The following is a 19,611-nucleotide window of genomic DNA, read 5'->3' as shown; positions in this document are numbered from 1 at the left end:
ACACACTAATACTAAAAAATTTTTTTGTTTATCTGAAATTCTAAGTTTACTGGGGCATTCTGTATTTTTTTATTGTACTTTAAGTTCTGGATACATGTGCAGAACGTGCAGGTTTGTTACATAGGTTTATGTGTGCCATGGTGGTTTGCTGCACCTATCAACCTGTCACCTAGGTTTTAAGCCCCACATGCATTAGCTATTTGTCCTGATGCTCTCCTTCCCCACACCCTCACCTCCCGACAGGCTCCAGAGTGTGTTGTTCCTTTCCCTGTCTCCATATGTTCTCATTGTTCAACTCCCACTTATGAGTGAGAACATGTGGTGTTTGGTTTTCTGTTCCTGTGTTAGTTTGCTGAGATGATGGCTTGCAGCTTAATCCATGTCCCTGCAAAAGACATGATCTCATTCCTTTTTATGGCTGTGTAGTATTCCATGGTGTATATGTACCACATTTTCTTTATCCAGTCTATCATTGATGGGCATTTGGGTTGGTTCCATGTCTTTGCTGTTGTAAATAGTGCTGCAATAAACATACATGTGCATATATCTTTATAATAGAATGATTTATATTCCTTTGGGTATATACCCAGTAATGGGATTGCTGGGTCAAATGGCATTTCTGATTTTAGATCCTTGAAGAATCACCACACTGTCTTCCACAATGGTTGAACAAAAGCTGAAATTGACAAATGGGGTATAATTAAACTGAAGAGCTTCTGCACAGCAAAAGAAACTATCATCAGAGTGAGTAGGCAACCTACAAAATGAGAAAAAATTTTTGCAATCTACCCATCTGACAAAGGTCTAATATCCAGAATTTACGAAGAACTTAAATTTACAAGAAAAAAAAAACAACCTAGTCAAAAAGTGGGCAACGAATATGAACAGACACTTCTCAAAAGAAGACATTTATGTGGTCAACAAACATACGGAAAAAAGCTCAACATTACTGATCATTAGAGAAATGCAAATCAAAACCACAATTAGATACCATCTCACACCAGTCAGAATGGCAATTATTAAAAAGTCAAAAAACAACAGATGCTGGTGAGGCTATGGAGAAATAGGAACACTTACACTGTTGATGGGAATGTTAATTAGTTTGACTTTTCATTTTATTGAAGTTTTCTTTGCAGTGCAGAAGCTTATTAGTTTGACATAGTCCCATTTGTTTGTTTTTGCTTTAAAATTTTTTTTGCCTTTGCTTTTGGTGTTCTATACAAAAAATCCTTGCCAAGGCCAATTTCAAAGAGCTTCTTCCCTATTTTTTTCTTCTAGTAGTTCTACAGTTTCAAGTCTTACATTTAAGTTTTTAATGCATTTTCCGTTGATTTGTGTGTGTGCCGTAGGATGTGTTCAATTTATTCTTTTGCAGGTGGATGTCCAGTTGTCCAAACACATTTTTTTTTGAGACAGAGTCTCACCCCATCACCTAAGCTAGAGTGCGGTGGCATGATCTTGGCTCACTGCAACCTGTGCCTCCTGGGTTCAAGTGATTCTTGTGCCTCAGCCCTCCCCGCATAGCTGGAATTACAGGCATGTGCCACCACATCCAGCTAATTTTTGTATTTTTAGTAGAGATGGGGTTTTGCCACATTGGCCAGGCTGGTCTCAAACTCCTGGCCTCAAGTGATCCACCAATCTTGGCCTTCTGAAGTGCTGGAATTACAGGAGTGAGCCACTGCACCCAGCCCAAGCACAAAAGAAACTGTGCTTTTTCCATTGTGTAATCTGGGCACCTTTGTCAAATACTAGTTGGCTATACATACTTGCTTTTTTTGGTTTTTTTTCTGGGATCTTGATTGTGTTCCATTGGTCTATGTGTCTGTTTTTATGCCAGTGCCATACTGCTTTGATTACTATAGCTTTGTAGTATAATTTGAAATCAGAAAGCATGATGTCTCCAATTTTGTTTTTGTTTTTAAGGTTGCTTTGGCACAGAGTCTTTTGTGGTTTCATACAAATTTTAATATTAGTTTTTCTATTTCTGTGAAAAATGTCATTGGACTTAAGATAGGGATTTCCTTGCATTTGTAGATCACTTTGAGTAGTGTGGACATTTTAATAATACTAATTCTTTCAATCAATGAGCATAGGATATCTTTCAATTTTATTTTTGTTTTCTTCAATTTCATCAATGTTTTATAGTTTTCAGTGTACAGATGTTTCACCTACTTGGTTACTTTTATTCATATACATATATATTTGAGATGGAGTCTCACTCACTCTGTCACCCAGGCTGGAGATCTCGGCTCACTGCAACCTCCACCTCCTGGGTTCAAGTGATTCTCCTGCCTCAGCCTCCTGAGTAGCTGAGATTACAGGCACGTGCCACCATGCCCAGCTAATTTTTGCATTTTTAGCAGAGACAGGGTTTCACCATGTTGGCCAGTCTGGTCTCGAACTCCTGACCTCAAGTGATCCACCCTCCTCAGCCTCTCAAAGTGCTGGAATTACAGGCATGAGCCACTGTGCCCAACTATTTTGTATATTTTTGATGCTATTGTAAATAGGATTGTTTTCTTGATTTCCTTTTTGGATATTTTATTGTTGGCATAAAGAAACGCTTCTGGGTTTTGTATGTTGATTTTGTAGCCTGCAACTTTACTGAAGTAATTTATTAGTTCTTAGAGTTCTTTGGTGGATTCTTTAGAGTCTTCTATATGTAGGATCACTTGGTCCCATGGAAACAGTTTTTTAGCTCTTACATTTGGGTCTTTGATCCATTTTGAATCAATTTTTGTATATGATATAAGATAAGAATCCAATTTCATTCATTTGCATGTGTAAATCCCGTTTTCCTAGCACCATTTGCTGAAAGGACTGTCCTATCACCATTACATGGTCCTGGCACCTTTGTCACAAATAATTTGATGAGATATGACAAGATTTATTTCTGCGTTCTCTATTCCTTTCCATTGGTCTATATGTCTATCTTTATGCCAGTTCCACACATTTTCATTACTATGGCTTTGTAATAAGTTTTGAAATCAGAAAGTACAAATCATCTAATTTTGCTCTGTTTTCAAGTTTGTTTAGGGCTTTTGGGGTCCCTTGAGCAAAGTCCATATTAATTTTAGGATGGATTTTTTCCATTTCTGCAAAATATCTCATTGGGATTTTGGGATTTTTTTGAGACAGGGTCTCAGTCTGTCGCCCAGGCTGGAGTGCAGTAGCCTGATCACAGCTCACTGCAGCCTTGACCTCCCAGGGTCAGGCAGTCCTCCCACTTCAGCCTTGCTAGTAGCTGAGACTACAGGCATGCGCCATCACGGCTGCCAATTTTTTGTAGAGACAGGGTTTTGCCATCTTGCCCAAGCTAGTCTCAAACTCCTAGGCTCAAGCAGTCTGCCCACCTCAGCCTCTTAAAGTGCTGGGATTACAGGCGTGAGCCACCACACCTGGCCTGGGATTTTAATAGGGATAAATATCTGTAAATCTGTAGATCACTTTGGGAATATCAACATGTTAACAATATTTAGTCTTCCAACCCGTGAACTGTTTACATTTTTAAATAGAAGATACTAGTGTATTATTTGTGTAATCAAACATAAACAAGTTTTTAGAAAGAGGTTTTGGCCGAGGAACTAGTAAATTTCTCATGTCTTTTCATGTAACTTCACTGGATCTCAGTAACCAATTTTTAAAGCTTGCAATCAGTTCTGGGAAAAACATAAAGTAGATATTAGGAGAGAAATGATTATCTGACTATAGGTGTTAATAGAAAATGTTTATGGCTTAATGAACTGAAATTAAATTAAATCATGTAATATTGACAAATTAAGCTTGTTTAGACATTTAATAACATTACCTGAGTTCAGATATGCTTTTATCTGGCTTATTTTGCTCACACTGAAATACATTTTAGTCCCATTGATCAATAACCAGTTTTTCTATTCACATTGCTTAAAATTGTGTCTCATTGTACAGAGAATCTGTTGGGTTTCATTTCCTGATGATTATTCATGAACGTTTTAAGTCATCAGAAAATAGTGGAAAAGTTCTGATGCTCTATATTGACATGCTTTTACAAAGGAAGGAAGAACTGCTTGCCAAGGAGAAGATTGAAGAAATCTTTTTAGGTCAGTGGGATTTTCGCAAGTGTTTTAGAAACATATTAATTTGTGTATAATTCTTAGATGTCAGAATAATAGCAAAATCCTCAAGTCAGTGGATTTCTTCCACTTCCTTTTTTCCTTCCTCCCTAATGGTCTTTTAACAGTAACACCTCACCTGTCCACATCCCACAAATTGGGCAAGTGGAATGAGAAACTAAGCAAAAATAAGAAAACATCATCAAAAACAGACAAACTTCTGAGCTTAAACTCACATGTGGTGGAATATTGTGAGGTTACAAGCCTAATTTAGTATCTCTAGTTTGATCTCAGTTTAACTGTGTACCTTTGAACAAGTCAATTTCTCTGGACCTTGATTTTTTTTCAACTACAAAATGATGATTGTGAACTAAACTCCTGGTTTCTAACTTCTTTTCAGCAGCAGCATCCTTTTGTGATGCAATCTTATATGAACCCCACCCTGAATGAAATAGATTAGAGTTTTTCTGGTTAAAGCAGAGATGTAGAGCCAAATCTGCTCAGCATTCCCCTAATCGTCTGCCTCCCTGCAGAACTTCTGTACCCTGAAGAACACAGATAGCATGATCCCTTTCTTAGAAAATTCTCTTCACCACCTTGTCCTTCCAACTAAGTGCATGTAGAGATATAATTGGAGTGATAGTCACGAAATGTTAACTCGGGTTTATTCTGAATGGTGGCATTTTAGGTCATGTGTTGCTTTCTTCTAAATACTCTACCATATTGTTTGAATTTTTATAAGCACAAATCATGTTTCTATAAAAACAAAGTCATTAATTTTTTAAAGGAAGTCATCTGACTAGATGATCTCTAAGAACCATATTTTACTGATAACACCCTCCCTCCAGGCATTTACCAATCATTTTTAGACCCAGTTTTGATAAACTTGGTTATCCGGTTTTCCTACTCTTAGCATTTTAATGGTAGCACTTTGCAAACAGAGAAAAGGTTTAAAGGGAAGTATACAGATAGCCTGACCACAGGGAAGAAAAAAACTCTACCAATTTTATAAAACAACTTCAAATTTTTTAATACAACAATCTGTACTGTAAAACAACTCCCAAAAGCATCACTGTGATATATTAATAGGACAATAAAATAAAATAGTTGTTAATGTTGACCTCAAATGGTCAAGAAAAAGTTGAATTATGCTTAAGAAAACTAGGAAGTTTGTTTACTTTTTAGAAAATTTAAGAACTTTAATGAAAATATTCAGACTTTTTAAATTCAGAAGTGATTTTTATTTAAAGAAAGTAAACTGCCAGTTAACCAGAAAACTTGATTATACAGAATAACTCATTTTCCTAAAATTCCACTTAGACTGTTCTATTGTGACATCTAAGTTACACTTACACTCTCAAAGTATTATAGTATTTCAAGCAGATACATTTAGTAGCTGTTTACTCTCATGTGAGTATTTTTAAGTGAGTCATGGAACAAACTACATTTGCTGACTGGGCTAGAGGGTCAGAGATTCCTAATGTTCTAGTCAAGACTTTTGTGGAAATTGATAGTTTATGCCAAAGGGCAGAAGAGGAGGTGCAGAATTCTATTATAGTTTAAACTTTACCTTAATGTGCTAATGTATTTGAACTCTGTAAATGTCTAGACCAGAAACAATCAAAGCAAGTTAAGATTTAAAGTAATAAAGTTTACGTGTAAGCATGGTCTTAAAGTATTTTACAAAGGCTTTAAGGCATAATTGGCCTTTCTTGTGAACTTGATCTGATCTATTTAGTACGTAATAGTATAAGCACTTCTTATTAATGATTTCTGGCATTGCTGTCTGCTCATTCACAATAACCTTATTAAGGCACCAGATGATGATCTAATTTGGAATGTGGAAAATCAGTTAAAAAGAGAGTAGGCTGGAAAACTATCACAGATTGATGGGAGAATTACTGTGATTCTAGCAAACTCTGATTGCATTATATTATCAATTATGGTAGTAAACCTAAAATTGATGATGAAAACCTGTCTGAATTTTTTTGTGTGTAGCCATTACTTAAAGATTATAGGTTCTGAGTATAGTTAGCACTCTACTTAATGTAATAGACCTAGATTCTTATTTTCAGAGCTTTTTTTTTTTTTTTCAGCTCACCAAACAGGAAGACAACTGACAGCAGAATTAATGAACTGGTTACACAACATTCTGTGGAGAAAAGCTGCCAGTAGTTTTGAGGTTTGAGAATAATCTCTTTTTCATTCTTTATATTATTTCTCCACTGCAACAAAAAATAGTGCATTCACTATAAAAATAAAAGAGCATCAAATACTTTAATAGTCTTTGTCTGTTTAGATACCATATATTTATTAAATATTCACAATATAGAGTGTTAATGAGCATTGTACAAGAGTTTATTAAAAATAATAAGACATGATTCCTCTCCATTGAGAGCTTACAGTGTAGGGAAATGTCATCGCTGATATTAAGATATAAGAATGTAATTTTTTTAACATGAGGGCTGAGAGTTTTATTCCCTTTAAAAACTTACGGTGTAATAAAAAAAATGGAAAAAAAAAACCTGTACAAGACAATTCAGGTTTCCTGTAAACCTAAAGATAATTTTTTTTAAAGCAAAGAACAATCATTTATAATTTTGGTATATTTCCTACTAATCTTTGTGTATTATACATTTGTGTCCCTGTGTATATAAATCAAATGGGATGTACCATTAAAAAAAAGTTGTGTTTGCTTCCACTTGCAATTAATATGTAGTAACAGGGACTGTTTTATGTCCCTTCTTGAACAACAAGTCCCTCTCCACAAAGGACAAGACAAAATAGACGAAAAGAAAATGGCTTTTATGACCCTGAACGTCAGGCAATGAAGGAGAATGGTCCCTGGGAGACAAGAAATAAAGTGAGCATTGGCCAGGCGCGGTGGCTCATGCCTGTAATCCCAGCAATTTGGGAGGCTGAGGCAGGCAGATCACAAGGTCAGGAGATTGAGAACATCCTGGCTAACATGGTGAAAGCCCATCTCTACTAAAATACAAAAAATTAGCCGGGTGTGGTGGCACACGCCTGTAGTGTCAGCTACTCAGGAGGCTGAGGCAGGGGAATCGCTTGAACCTGGGAGGCAGAGGTTGCAATGAGCCGAGATGGCGCCACTGCACTCCAGCCTGGCCACAGAGCAAGACTCCATCTCAAAAAAAAAAAAAAAGAAAAAAAAAAGGAAAGAAAAGAAAGAAAGAAAGTGAGCATTACAATTGTGCAGCTTACTGCTTTGAGTTTCCAGGGTATAGCACAAGAAGGGGATCTGAAGCAGAGCCTGGCAAGTGTCCTGATTTGAGATGCAGTTGAGTCTGAGAAGACCAAGGCAGCCAGAATTTATAAGACAAAGTACTGAAGAGGACCACATAGCATAGATTAGGCATTGTAAAAGAAAAGATTGATAAACTTGAAGTCAGAGCAAAGAAGCTATTCAAAATTAAACACACTGAATAAAAGACTTAATAGAGCTTCAGTGAGATGAGGGTCCTCTTCCAATGTTTAGCAGAGTTCTGATCAGGACATACATGAAGCAAGATTACCTGAAGCTAGCAGAATAACCATCTAAAAATATTAGAGGGAACAGTGCCTACCACTCACATGGGGTTGAGAATAAGGCCTATTCTTATCACCCAGTCTGGAAAACCTCTAATTCATGGGACATTGGGTAGAAAACTTAGAAGGGTCTTGTCTCAGAAGAGGGGAATAATTAGTCCTACACTAAGTCCTGCTCCAGAACTACCTTAAAAATTATAAAAGTATGGTGTGAAGGGATCAAATTGATCCCAAGGAACTTAATTGCTTCCCAGAGCAGAGTTCAAGAATATTTGTAGGAATATAAAACTGTACAACACCCAACAGGATAAAGTTTACAATGGCATCCAGCAAAAAAATTACTGAGCGTGTGAAGAGGCATGAAAATGCAACCTATAATGAGGAGAATAAGCAATCAATCGATACTGACCCAGAACTGACATAGAAGTTAGCATTAACAGAGGACATATCTTATAATTGTATTTCATGCATTCAGAAAGTTAAGTGGAGGCACGGAAGATATATAAAGACCCAAATCAAACTTCTAAAGATGAAAACTATGTCTAGGATGAGAAGCACATTGGATAGTATTAACATCATATTAGACATTGTAGAAGAAAAGACTGATGAACTTGAAGTTATAGCAAAGAAGCTATTGAAAATGAAATACACAGGGAAAAAACCCTTAAAAAAATTAAAAGAGTTCAGTGAGGTTAGGGACAATTTTAGGTAGCTTAATATACGGGTAACTGGGATTCCCAAATGAGGATGGAGATAATAAATATGTGAAGAAATAAAACTTTCAAAACTTAATGAAAACTCTAAATGCACAGATAGAAAAATCTTAACACCCCAAACACAAGAAACACAAAATGACACCAATGCACATAATCAAAATGCTCAAAACCAGTGATAAAGAGAATGTCCTAAAAGCAGCCAAATAAAAGTGACACTTTATATACAGAGGAATAAATTAAAGAGAACGTCAGATTTCTTGTTGGAAGCAATGCAAGCAAGAACTCAGTGGAGCAGCATCTTTAAAATAATGAAAGAAAATAAAAACCTGTCAGCCTAAATTTCTGTATCCAGCACAAGTATTGTTTAAAATGAAAGTAGTTGGCACAAACGAAAAATGGTGTAGCCACTATGGAAAACAGTAGGGCAGCTCCTCAAACAATTAAAAATGTTATTACCATATGATGCAGCATTTTCACTTTTGCTTGTATATCCAAAAGAATTAAAAGCAGGATATTTGCACACCCATGTTTATAGCAGCCAAAGGGTGGAAGCAACCCAAGTTCCATCAACAAATGAGTGGATAAATAAAATGGGGTATACTCAAACAATGGAATATTACTTAGCCTTAAAAAGCAAGGACTTCTGATACATGCTATAACATGGATGAGCCTTGAGGACATTATGCTAAGTGACATAAGCCTGTCACAAAAAACAATACTGTATGGTTCCACTTACACGAGGTACCTAGAGTAGTCAAATCCGTGGAGAAAGAAAGTAGAATGGGCTGGACCCAGTGGCTCACACCTGTAATCCTAGCACTTTGGGAGGCCAAGGAGGGCAGATCACTTGAGGTCAGGAGTTCAAGACCAGCCTGGCCAACATGGTGAAACACTGTCTCTACTAAAAATACAAAAATTAGTCAAGTATGGTGGCGCATGCATGTAGTCCCAGCTACTCAGGAGGCTGAGGCAGGAGAATCACTTGAACCCAGGAGGCAGATGTTGCAATGAGCCAAGTTTATGCCACTGCACTCCAGCCTGGGCAACAGAGCGAGACTCTGAGAAAAAGAAAAGAAACAGAAAGGAAGAGGGGAAGAGAAGAGAAGAGAAAAGAGAAGAGAAAGAAAAGAGAGAGAGAGAGGGGAAAAGAAAGGAAAATAAAGGAAAAAGAAAAAGAAAAGAAAGAAAGGTGGTTTCCAGGGGCTGGGAGGAGGGGAAAATGTGGAGCTGTTTAATGAGTATAGAGTTTCAGTTTTACTAGATGAAAAAGTTCTAGAGATTGGTTGCAGATTAGTCAATTTTATGTTATGTGTTTTTCACCATAATAAAAATATGTTTTTTAAAAATGAAAGCAAAATAGTCTTCCAGACATTTAAAAGCTGAAATAACTAATCACTCAAAGATGTACATTACAAGGAAGTCCTCCGAGCAGAAGGAAACTTACACCAGATGGAAATATGAATCTATACAAATGAATAAAGAATACCAGAAATGGTAATTATATGAGTAATTGATAAGATTTTTTCTTATTATTACAATCTCTTTAAAAGATAGTTTATTGCTTAAACAAAAATAATAACATTGTATTCTGTAGTTTATAACCTGTAAAAGTAAGATGCATGACAAGAACATATAGGCCAAGAAGAGAGAAATGGAAGTATACCATAAGTGAGGTGGTATAACATCACTTGAAGATAGACTATGATAAGTTAAACATATATACTATGTACCCTAAAACAACCATTAAAATAGCAAAACAAAGAGTTTTTTTTTAAAAAAGAGATAAAATCAAATCATAAAAATATTCAAATAATCTAAAATAAGGCAGAAAAGGACAGACAGATCAAAAAAGATGGCACAAATAGAAGACAAATAGCAAGATGATAGATTTACATCTAAGCATATGAAAAAAAATCACATTAAGTGAAAATGACCTCAAGACCCCAGTGAAAAGGCAGAGATTGTCAAACTGGATAAAAGAGCAAGACCCAAGTTTATGCACTGCTTAAAAGAAATGTACTTTAAACATAAAGATACAAATTGGTTATAAACAAAAGCATCAGAAAAATATGAGACAAGATTGTTCTAAAATTTATATATAAAACAATGGAATGAAAAAGCCAAGATATATTATTAAAAAGTCAAAAAATAATAGATGCTGACAAGGTTGTAGAGAAAAAGGAACACTTATACATGGTTGGTGGGAGTGTAAATTAGTTCAACCACTGTGGAAAGTAGCATGGCTATTTCTCAAAGAACTAAAAGCAGAACACCAATCGGCCCAGCAATCCCATTACTGGATATATACCCAGAGGAATAAAAAGCATTCTGTCATAAAGACACATACATGCAAATGTTCATTGCAGCACTATTCACAAAAGGAAAGACATGGACTTAACGTAAATGCCCATCAATGACAGACTGAATAAAGAAAATGTGGTACATATACACCATAGAATATTATGCAGCCATAAAAAGGAAAAGATCATGTCTTTTGCGGGAACATTGATGGAGCTGGAAGCTATCGTCCTGAGAAAACTAACACAGGATCAGAAAGCCAAATAATGCATATTTTCACTTATAAGTGGGAGCTAAATGATAAGAACTTATGAACACCAAGAAGGAAACAACAGACACTGGTGTCTACTTGAGGGTGGAGGATGGGAGGAGGGAGAGGAGCAGAAAAGATAACCATTGGGTACTGGGCTTAATATCTGGGTGATGCAATAATATGTGCAACAAACCCCTGTGACATGTGTTTACCTATGTAACAAACCTTCACATGTACCCCTAAACCTAAAATAAAAATTATAAAAAGAAAATAGCCAAAACAATCCTGAGAGAGAATAGAACAGAAAGAATTACCCTATTCAATTTCAACACTTTTTATATAGCTACAGTAATCTAGACTGTGTGGTATCATTAGAGAGATAGAACCATAGATCAATGGAACAGAATGGAAAACCAAAAAATAATCCCACACAAATATGTTCAACTGATTTTTGAGAAAGCACAAAAGTAATTCAATGGAAAAAGATGGTGTTTTCAACTAATGGTGCTGGAGAAATTGGACATCCATAGAAAAAAAAAACCCGTGACCTTAACTTCACACTTTATACAAAAATTAAATAGATTATAAAATTAGATGTAAAATGTGCAACTATAAAACTTTTATAAAAATACATAGGAGAAAATCTTTAGGATCTAGGCCAGGCCATGTGCAGCCTATTCCCTGCATGAACTGCATCTGATATGTGACTAAAGACAAGCATGTTAAGAAGTTTATCATTCAAAATATAGTAGAAAGCCAAGTGTGGTGGCTCATGCCTGTAATCCCAGTGCTTTGAGAGGCTGAGGCGGGAGGATTGCTCTAGCCTGGGAGTTTGGGACCAACCAGCCTGGGCAATATAGAGGAGCACCATCTCTACAAAAATAAAAAATTTAGCCTGGTGTGGTAGCATGCACCTGTAGTCCCAGCTACTCCGGAGGCTGAGGCAGGAGGATCTTTTGAGCCCAGGAGTTTAAGGCTGCAGTGAGCTGTGATCATGCCACTTCACTCCAGCCTGGGCCACAGAGCAAGATCCTGTCTCTAAAACTAAAAACAAAGAAAACAACAAAACATAGTAGAGGCCACAGCTATCAGGGACATATCTGAAGCCAGTGTCTTTGATGTCTATGTGCTTCCCAAGCTGTTTGTGAAGCTACATTACTGCATGAGTTGCACCATTCACAGCAAGGTAGTCCAGAATCAATCTCGTGAAGCCAGTAAGGACCAAACACCCCAACCCTGATTTAGACCTGTGGGTGCTGCCCACCAACCTCCACCAAAGCCTACATATGGAGCTGAGTCCTTAAGGACTGAAAAAAAAGCTATCCTCTGAAGAAAATAAAGCGAAAATTATACTTAAAAAAAAAGAGATCCTGTTTAATGGATGAAAAATGCTAGAGACTGGGAGAAAAATTTTCAAACCATGTATACAATGATGGGCTAGTAGCTAAAACATAAAAAGAACTCTCTAAACTCAATGTACAAAGAAAAACAATTCAAAAATTAGCAAAGGATATGAACAGAATTTCACCAAAAAGGGATATATGCATGACAATAAGCACACAAAAAAAGATGACTTATGAGTCATTAGGGAAATGCAAATGAAAACCCCAAGGAGATACCAATACATAATTCTTAGAATAGCCAAAATGGAAAAGATTAACCATACCAAACGCTGATGAAGATGTTGAGGAACTGGAACTTCATGGTGGAAATATAAGATAGTACAAACGGTTTGGAAAATAGTTTGGCAGTTTTCTAAAATGTTAAACTTGCCCCTACCATGTGATCCAGCCATTTCAATCCTATGTATGTACTCAAGAGAAAAGGAATTATTTATCCATACAAAAACTTGCATGTAAAAGCTGATAGCAGCTTTATTTGTAATAGTTAAAAACTGGAAACAGCCAAATGTCCATCAACAAGTGAGTGGATAAACAAACTGGTATATCCTTCAATGAAATACTACTCAGCAATGAAAAGGAATGAACTATTGATAGATGCAATAATGGGGATAAATCTAGAAACTGTTTTGCTGAGCGAAAGGGGCCAGGCAAAAAAGTATTAATACATATTAGATGATTCAATTGTATAAAAGCCTATAAAATAAAAATTAATAGTTATAGAAAGTTATAGAAAGCACATCCATAACTGCTTGGGGGATGAGAGACCAGAATGAGCTGGATTGAGGGATTACAAAGAAAAATTGGTTGTGATAGATGTGTTCACTCCCTTGACTGTGTTGATGGTTTTAGCTATGTGTGTATATATATATATACATATATATGTGTATATGTGTGTATATATATATATACATATATATGTGTATATATGTATATATATACACATATATATGTGTATATATGTATATATATACACATATATATGTGTATATATGTATATATATACACATATATATGTGTATATATGTATATATATACACATATATATGTGTATATATGTATATATATACACATATATATGTGTATATATGTATATATATACATATATGTATATGTATGTATACATGTATATGTATGCATATATATGCATATATGTATATATACATATATGTGTATATATGTATATATACAGGTATATATGTGTATATATGTATATATACACGTATATATGTGTATATATGTATATATACAGGTATATATGTGTATATATGTATATATACACGTATATATGTGTATATATATACGTGTATATGTGTATATATACACGTATATATGTGTATATATGTATATATACACGTATATATGTGTATATATGTATATATACACGTATATATGTGTATATATATACGTGTATATATGTATATATGTACATATATACGTGTATATATGTATATATGTACATATGTACACATATATATGTGTATATATGTACATATATATGTGTATATATGTACATATATATGTGTATATATGTACATAAATATGTGTATATATGTATATATGTACATAAATATGTGTATATATGTATATATGTACATATATATGTGTATATATGTGTACATATATGTATATATATCAAAACAATTGTACAGTTTAAATATGCATAGTGTTTTGTATGTCATTTGTACCTCAATAAAACTGTTTTCCAAAAAATGTTATGGTAGATTTTATAGGAAAAAGACATGAAGAGAAAAAAGGGAACAAAGTCTGAGAAACAAAGAATTAGACCCAAGAGAAGGAAAGAGAATCCCTTATAGGAGCATGTAGAAACCTAGGTCTTATGGTTAGGTACCACAAGATAGAATGATATTCGTATTCTCTTTTAGAAGGCCTTTATTTATTTTTTTACTGAATAGGTGAAGAACTACTTCAGAATTCCCATTCTTCTATTGATTCTTTTTCTTTCCTCTAATTTTCCAGTCTTGCTGAATAATTTTCTTAAAACATCCACTTCCAACACTGGAGAGGAATGTAATCTTGTTTCTAATTGACTATTTCTAATATGACATATTTCTAATCTACTATGACTAATGTAATAGTCAGAGGCAGTGTTTTACCTATTCAGCACAATTGTTTCTAGTTGAAGAGGGTGTTTTATTCCTTGAAGGTCCTAATGGCTCCTATTCTTAATTGAAAAATATGAAGCTTCTTGATAGGGTACGAGGGAGTCATTTACCTTACCTTGGTTTATAAGCAGTCTCAGTTTTCTTAGATTCAGATCCAGGTTATTTCTATAAGATTTTCCCTAGCTAGCTTCTTACCATTGAAAATTTTAAATTTACTGAAGAGAAAAATGTATTTTTGTATACAAATACAGCAGCATCAATTACAATAGTAAAAACCCTGCAAATTCACTAAATAGCTAACATTAAGAAAATCATTATATACTTGATTAAATGTTATGTATCTCTTAAAATTGATTACTGTGAAGACTACATAGCAACATAGATTAATATGTACAAAACAAAATTAAATTGAAAGAATAGAACGTGAAATTCTATATAAGCTATGATTACAACTAGGCAAATATACAAAAGAATAAAGTTAAAATTGAACATAGATAAATGAAAATAGCTGCATTAGCATGGTGAATTATGGGTGTTCCTTTTAAAATTTTTATCGTTGTTGTTTTAATAACTTCTAAAATAGATTTTAAGTTTTCTGGGGTGGTTTACTTCACTCTTAGACTCTTCATCCTATTTGTGAAATTTCTAATGTGTAGGAAAAAGAAAGAATACTGATTGCCACTTTATCTAAAACTTATGTTGACCAAGACTAATAATAAAATGCACTTAGAACCCAATATAAAGGATATTGTGTTTTGGTTGCCTAAAAAATAAACCAACAGCATCTTTTATTTGTTTCTAGAGGTGACTTGGGAAAGATAGGGTAGCGACATCGCTGTGATTTTGTTGTTTCTTTTTAAACTTTAGGTACAAAATTACACTGATGCCCTACAATGGTACTATTATTCTCTGAGGTTTTATTCACCTGATGAAATGGATCTGGACTTCGCCAAGCTGCAGAGGAACGTGGCTTGCTGTTACCTGAATTTGCAACAATTTGATAAGGTCCTTTGATTTATCTATTTTCAGAGGTAGCAAATGTTCTTATGTGCAGTGGCAGAGAGATAGATGCCATGCTGTGACTTCTTGGCTGTTAGTTTAGGATGTCTGAGAGTTCCCTCATATAGAACAAGGTCAAATTGACATTTTCTTGATTTGCACACTGTAAACATTGAGTGAAACTTCCCAAAGAAAGAGAGAATTTGGAATACCATTAATTCTATTACTTACCCTTTATTTTTCACACCTATTCTGAAAGGTAATATATCATTGGAACTCCTGAACAAAGTTATCTGCTACTAACCATCTGTAATATTGTCCTTCGCAGCAAACTAAATTTTGAAGTACACACTTTTGTCAAGCATTCATTGAGACCAAATACTTGAATGAAGTGGCCATTCTTTCACTTTCTAGGTTGTTATCTCTTGCCTTTCCAACCACCCTAGAAAATGTTCTTTAACTGATTTCTTATCCGGACAAAATTCTAGAAGGTAAAGAAGATAAAAGCTTGTTTAAAGATAGAACGGAAATACTTTCCAAAGCAATTAGGACATTTCTTCCTTTGGGTATCATATGGTATGCACATAATGAGGGGTATTCGCTCTTAGAAGGACAAAGAACTAGAAGGGCAAGTGTGGACCCAAATGAAATATGAAGGTTTTTGTTGCCTTTCAAGTTTTAATGACAGGTCTAACCTTTGTTCACCTAGGTGATTAAGGGTAGTGATTCCAGATGTTTTCTTTGAAGGTTTATTTTTGAAGAATTGTTTATCTGACTTAAGTACTTTAGATTTTCTTTCAAGAAAATATTTGCTATTTAGTTTATATGTTATAAATTCGCAGCCCTGGAAGAGAACTTGAAATGTTACTTAATTCATCATAGTGTTGCACAGGCTAGCATTTAACTGTTTCAGAAAATAGTTACCTACAGTTTAAGATCTAAAAGGAAGATGATCATGTAGATTTTGTTACCTAATTCTGTACAGGACAGCACTATTTCAGAAAGGTAGTTGCCTACTGTTTACTTAAAGACCAATAAAGGAGGCAATCACAGAGCTTTTATAACTTCCTTGATTTATGACACAGTGAGCCAGGCAGCTTGGGAAGGACCTCTGTCTGGATGTAGACATGCTAGTTGGGGAATGGGTGCATTTGCAGGCCAAGGGAGGATATCTAATCAGCCAGTCAGGAAAGAAAGAAAAAACACAGTACCAGACATTATGCTAGGCTCTGAGGTTACAGAGATGAACAAAGTATAGTTGCCTTCAACTCACCCAAGCAGCTGACATCATGGTATCCTAATGGGCAGATAAGCAGAGCATGGCAATGAGAGAAATCTAAATGTTGGAAATAGTCTGTAAGTCAGGCACACAGGTGGTTGGCATCACATAAACATAACAGCAGGGAACAGGGTTTCAATCACAGATATTTGGACTCTGAGACAGTATACAGATCTTTGAGGAATAGGAGTATGTGCAGACATACTAGAAAGAGCAAAGTAGATCTCCAAACCTAAAGGGACCAGGATATGAGGCTGTTTTTAAGAGCAGAGCCCCTGCATAGGGAGCCAAACTGGGAAGCAATGACCAGAAGAGGAATACAAGTTGACTAGATACAGTTTTCTGAGACTTAAGCAATGCTACTTACATCTCTTCTAATGTCAAGTTTGGTCCTAGAGCCTAGTATAGCACTGAGTTTATAATTGGAAATTCAAATGGTATTAATAGTGAGGTTAGGAAGAATAGGAGAACAGTAAACCAGGTGTATTTTAATGGTGTGTACTCAATATGTAACTGTATCATTTGTGGCCAGATTAGTGGTGAAGCCAAAGGATATTTTGAATATATTCAAGGTAACTTTGTTGATTACTGTTAGTGTATTTCTCCATTTCATCCTTCTTGTCTTGAATTTAGCAGACATTGATTGGATATCCTCCATATGCAATGAATATCCTCTTATGCACTAGGACAGACAGAAAGGTGAAAAAAATACACAATCCATCATATTTTAATAATCCCACCTTGCCAGTGTCTAACCTTTGTTAACTTTCATTGTCTTTCTTCACTCCTTCCTTTGAGCTGCTTGAGCATTGTTGGGAAAATTTATGAAACCATGTTTATTGGATTTGCTAAAATTTCATGTTTTTTCAGCTAGGTAGTCAATAATACTGACTCTTGTTGAGTTTTTATCACATTCCCCACAGTGATAATTCCAAAACATTTTTTTCTGTCCTTAAGCACCCATGCTTTCTCCTTTGTTGTAGCAAAAGACCTTATCGTGTGATTTGCTGAGCTTGTAGCCACTGACATGAACTTCATCAATTTCTCACCTCTTCACCCATCCTTTCTTTTCTCTTACCTATGAGAAAGAAGTAACTTTGTCTGGGGACCTTACTCTACAGATCTCAACCCTAGCTGTTTAATCATTCTCTACTGCTTCTTTTTTTTTTTCTTTTTTTTTTTTTTGAGACAGAGTCTCACTCTTGTCGCCCAGGCTGGAGTGCAATGGTGCTATCTCAGCTCACTGCAACCTCTGCCTCCTGAGCTCAAGCAATTCTCCTGTCTCAGCCTCCTGAGTAGCTGGGATTACAGGCATGGGCCACCAAGCCTGGGTAATTTTTTATATTTTTAGTAGAGACAGGGTTTCACCTTTTTGGCCAGGCTGGTCTCGAACTCCTGACCTCATGATCTGCATGCCTTGGCCTCCCAAAGTGCTGGGATTACAGGCGTGAGCCACCGCGCCCAGCCTACTGTTTCTTTCTCCTGTCACTATAATTACCTTGAAATCTTCTTTATCCAAAAACCTTCCTTCACCTTTGTAATCCTCCTCAAACTTCAGTTCTGTGTCCTTCTTTTTGTTGCCAAACTTTCTAATCCAATTTTTTAGTGTTCATTCATTCAAAAATATTTATTTATTGTCTCCTATGTGTTAAGTACTGTTCTAGGCATTGGGGATATGGTAATGAATAAAATATATAAAAACCTTTATCCACATGGACAAATACTGCTGTCCCCATTATTTTCCACTAGGAGAAGCAAACAATAAAAAGATAAATAAGTATTATGTTATATTATAGGGGTCAACAAACTTTCTGTAAAGAACCACAGTAAATATTTTAGGTTTTGCAGGCCATACAGTCTGTGCTGAAACTAATCAACTCTGTTGTTGTGCCTTGAAAATAGCCATAGACAGTATGTAATCAAATTGCTGTGGCTGTGTTCCAATAAAACTATGTTTTGGAATACTGAAATTTGAATTTCATGTAATTTTCATTTGTCATAAAATATGATTCTTTTGATTTATTTCAGTCACTTAAAATGTAAAATTGTTCTAACTTATGAACTGTACAAAAAATATGGTGGGCCAGATTTTGCCCAAAGGCTATAGTTTGTTGACTCCTGGTATATTAAATATTGATAAGTGCTAAGGAGAAAACTAAGCAGGAAAGGGTGATATTAAATGTTTTGGAGGAGGGTGAACGGTTGAACTTTTAGATAGGGTGGTCAGGGAAGTCCTCACTGAGAAGATTGTTTTTAAGTAGAGACCTGAGGAAAAAGAGCATTCCAGATGGAGGGAATAACAACTGCAAAGGCCCTAGGGTATTTAAAGAATGGCAAAGAGACCTTTGTGGCTGGAGCCGAGGGAACATTAGGGGAATTAGGAGATGTGATCAGGGAAGTAGTGGTGTCTTAGTCTGTTTCGTGTTGGTATAACAGAATACCTAAGACTGAGTAATTTATAAAGAAAATAGGTTTATTTAAGCTCATGATTCTGCAGGCTCGGAAGTTCAAGGGCCATGGTGCTGGCATTTGCTTGGCTTCTGGTGAGGGCTTTTGTGCTGGATCAAAACATAGCAGAAAGTCAAAGCAAAGTAGACTCATGGAGACATAATCCAAGGGGCTTCCTGGCTTTATAACAACCTACTTTCATGGAAACGGTTTCTGTTTTATTTCCTTGTATACTATGTTTGTCCCCAACTGGAGTACTTGCTGCTTCCTAGCCATGATCTATGTTTTCTACCTCAGTATCTTTTTTCATGCTTCTTCATTGCAAATTACCTCTTTCCTGCATCCCTAAAATTCCCTTTTCAAAGCCTGGCTTAAAATTCCCTTTTTCAAAGCCTAACTCTTAATGACATTCTTAGCTTCCTGGGGAAATTTCCTTGTCTTGCCTTTCC

The 19,611-nt window shown here is 35.5% G+C and overlaps 1 protein-coding gene across 2 annotated transcripts in view; it reads left to right on the top strand.

The window, feature by feature from the left end:
• TEX11 (testis expressed 11) overlaps nucleotides 1–19,611 on the top strand; it is a 399,429-nt gene that overhangs the window by 239,355 nt on the left and 140,463 nt on the right. For both annotated transcript variants that reach the window (XM_055266828.1, XM_055266827.2), the window contains 3 exons: nucleotides 3,931–4,082; nucleotides 6,191–6,276; nucleotides 15,304–15,441. In XM_055266828.1, coding sequence (XP_055122803.1) covers nucleotides 3,931–4,082; nucleotides 6,191–6,276; nucleotides 15,304–15,441 — 376 coding nt within the window. The remainder of the gene's footprint in view (nucleotides 1–3,930; nucleotides 4,083–6,190; nucleotides 6,277–15,303; nucleotides 15,442–19,611) is intronic.

The sequence above is a fragment of the Symphalangus syndactylus genome, chromosome X (assembly GCF_028878055.3).
Source record: "Symphalangus syndactylus isolate Jambi chromosome X, NHGRI_mSymSyn1-v2.1_pri, whole genome shotgun sequence".
NCBI classification, from domain to species: domain Eukaryota; kingdom Metazoa; phylum Chordata; class Mammalia; order Primates; family Hylobatidae; genus Symphalangus; species Symphalangus syndactylus.
Note: the sequence above shows the minus strand (reverse complement) of the source record. Positions and strands in the feature narration are given on the sequence as shown.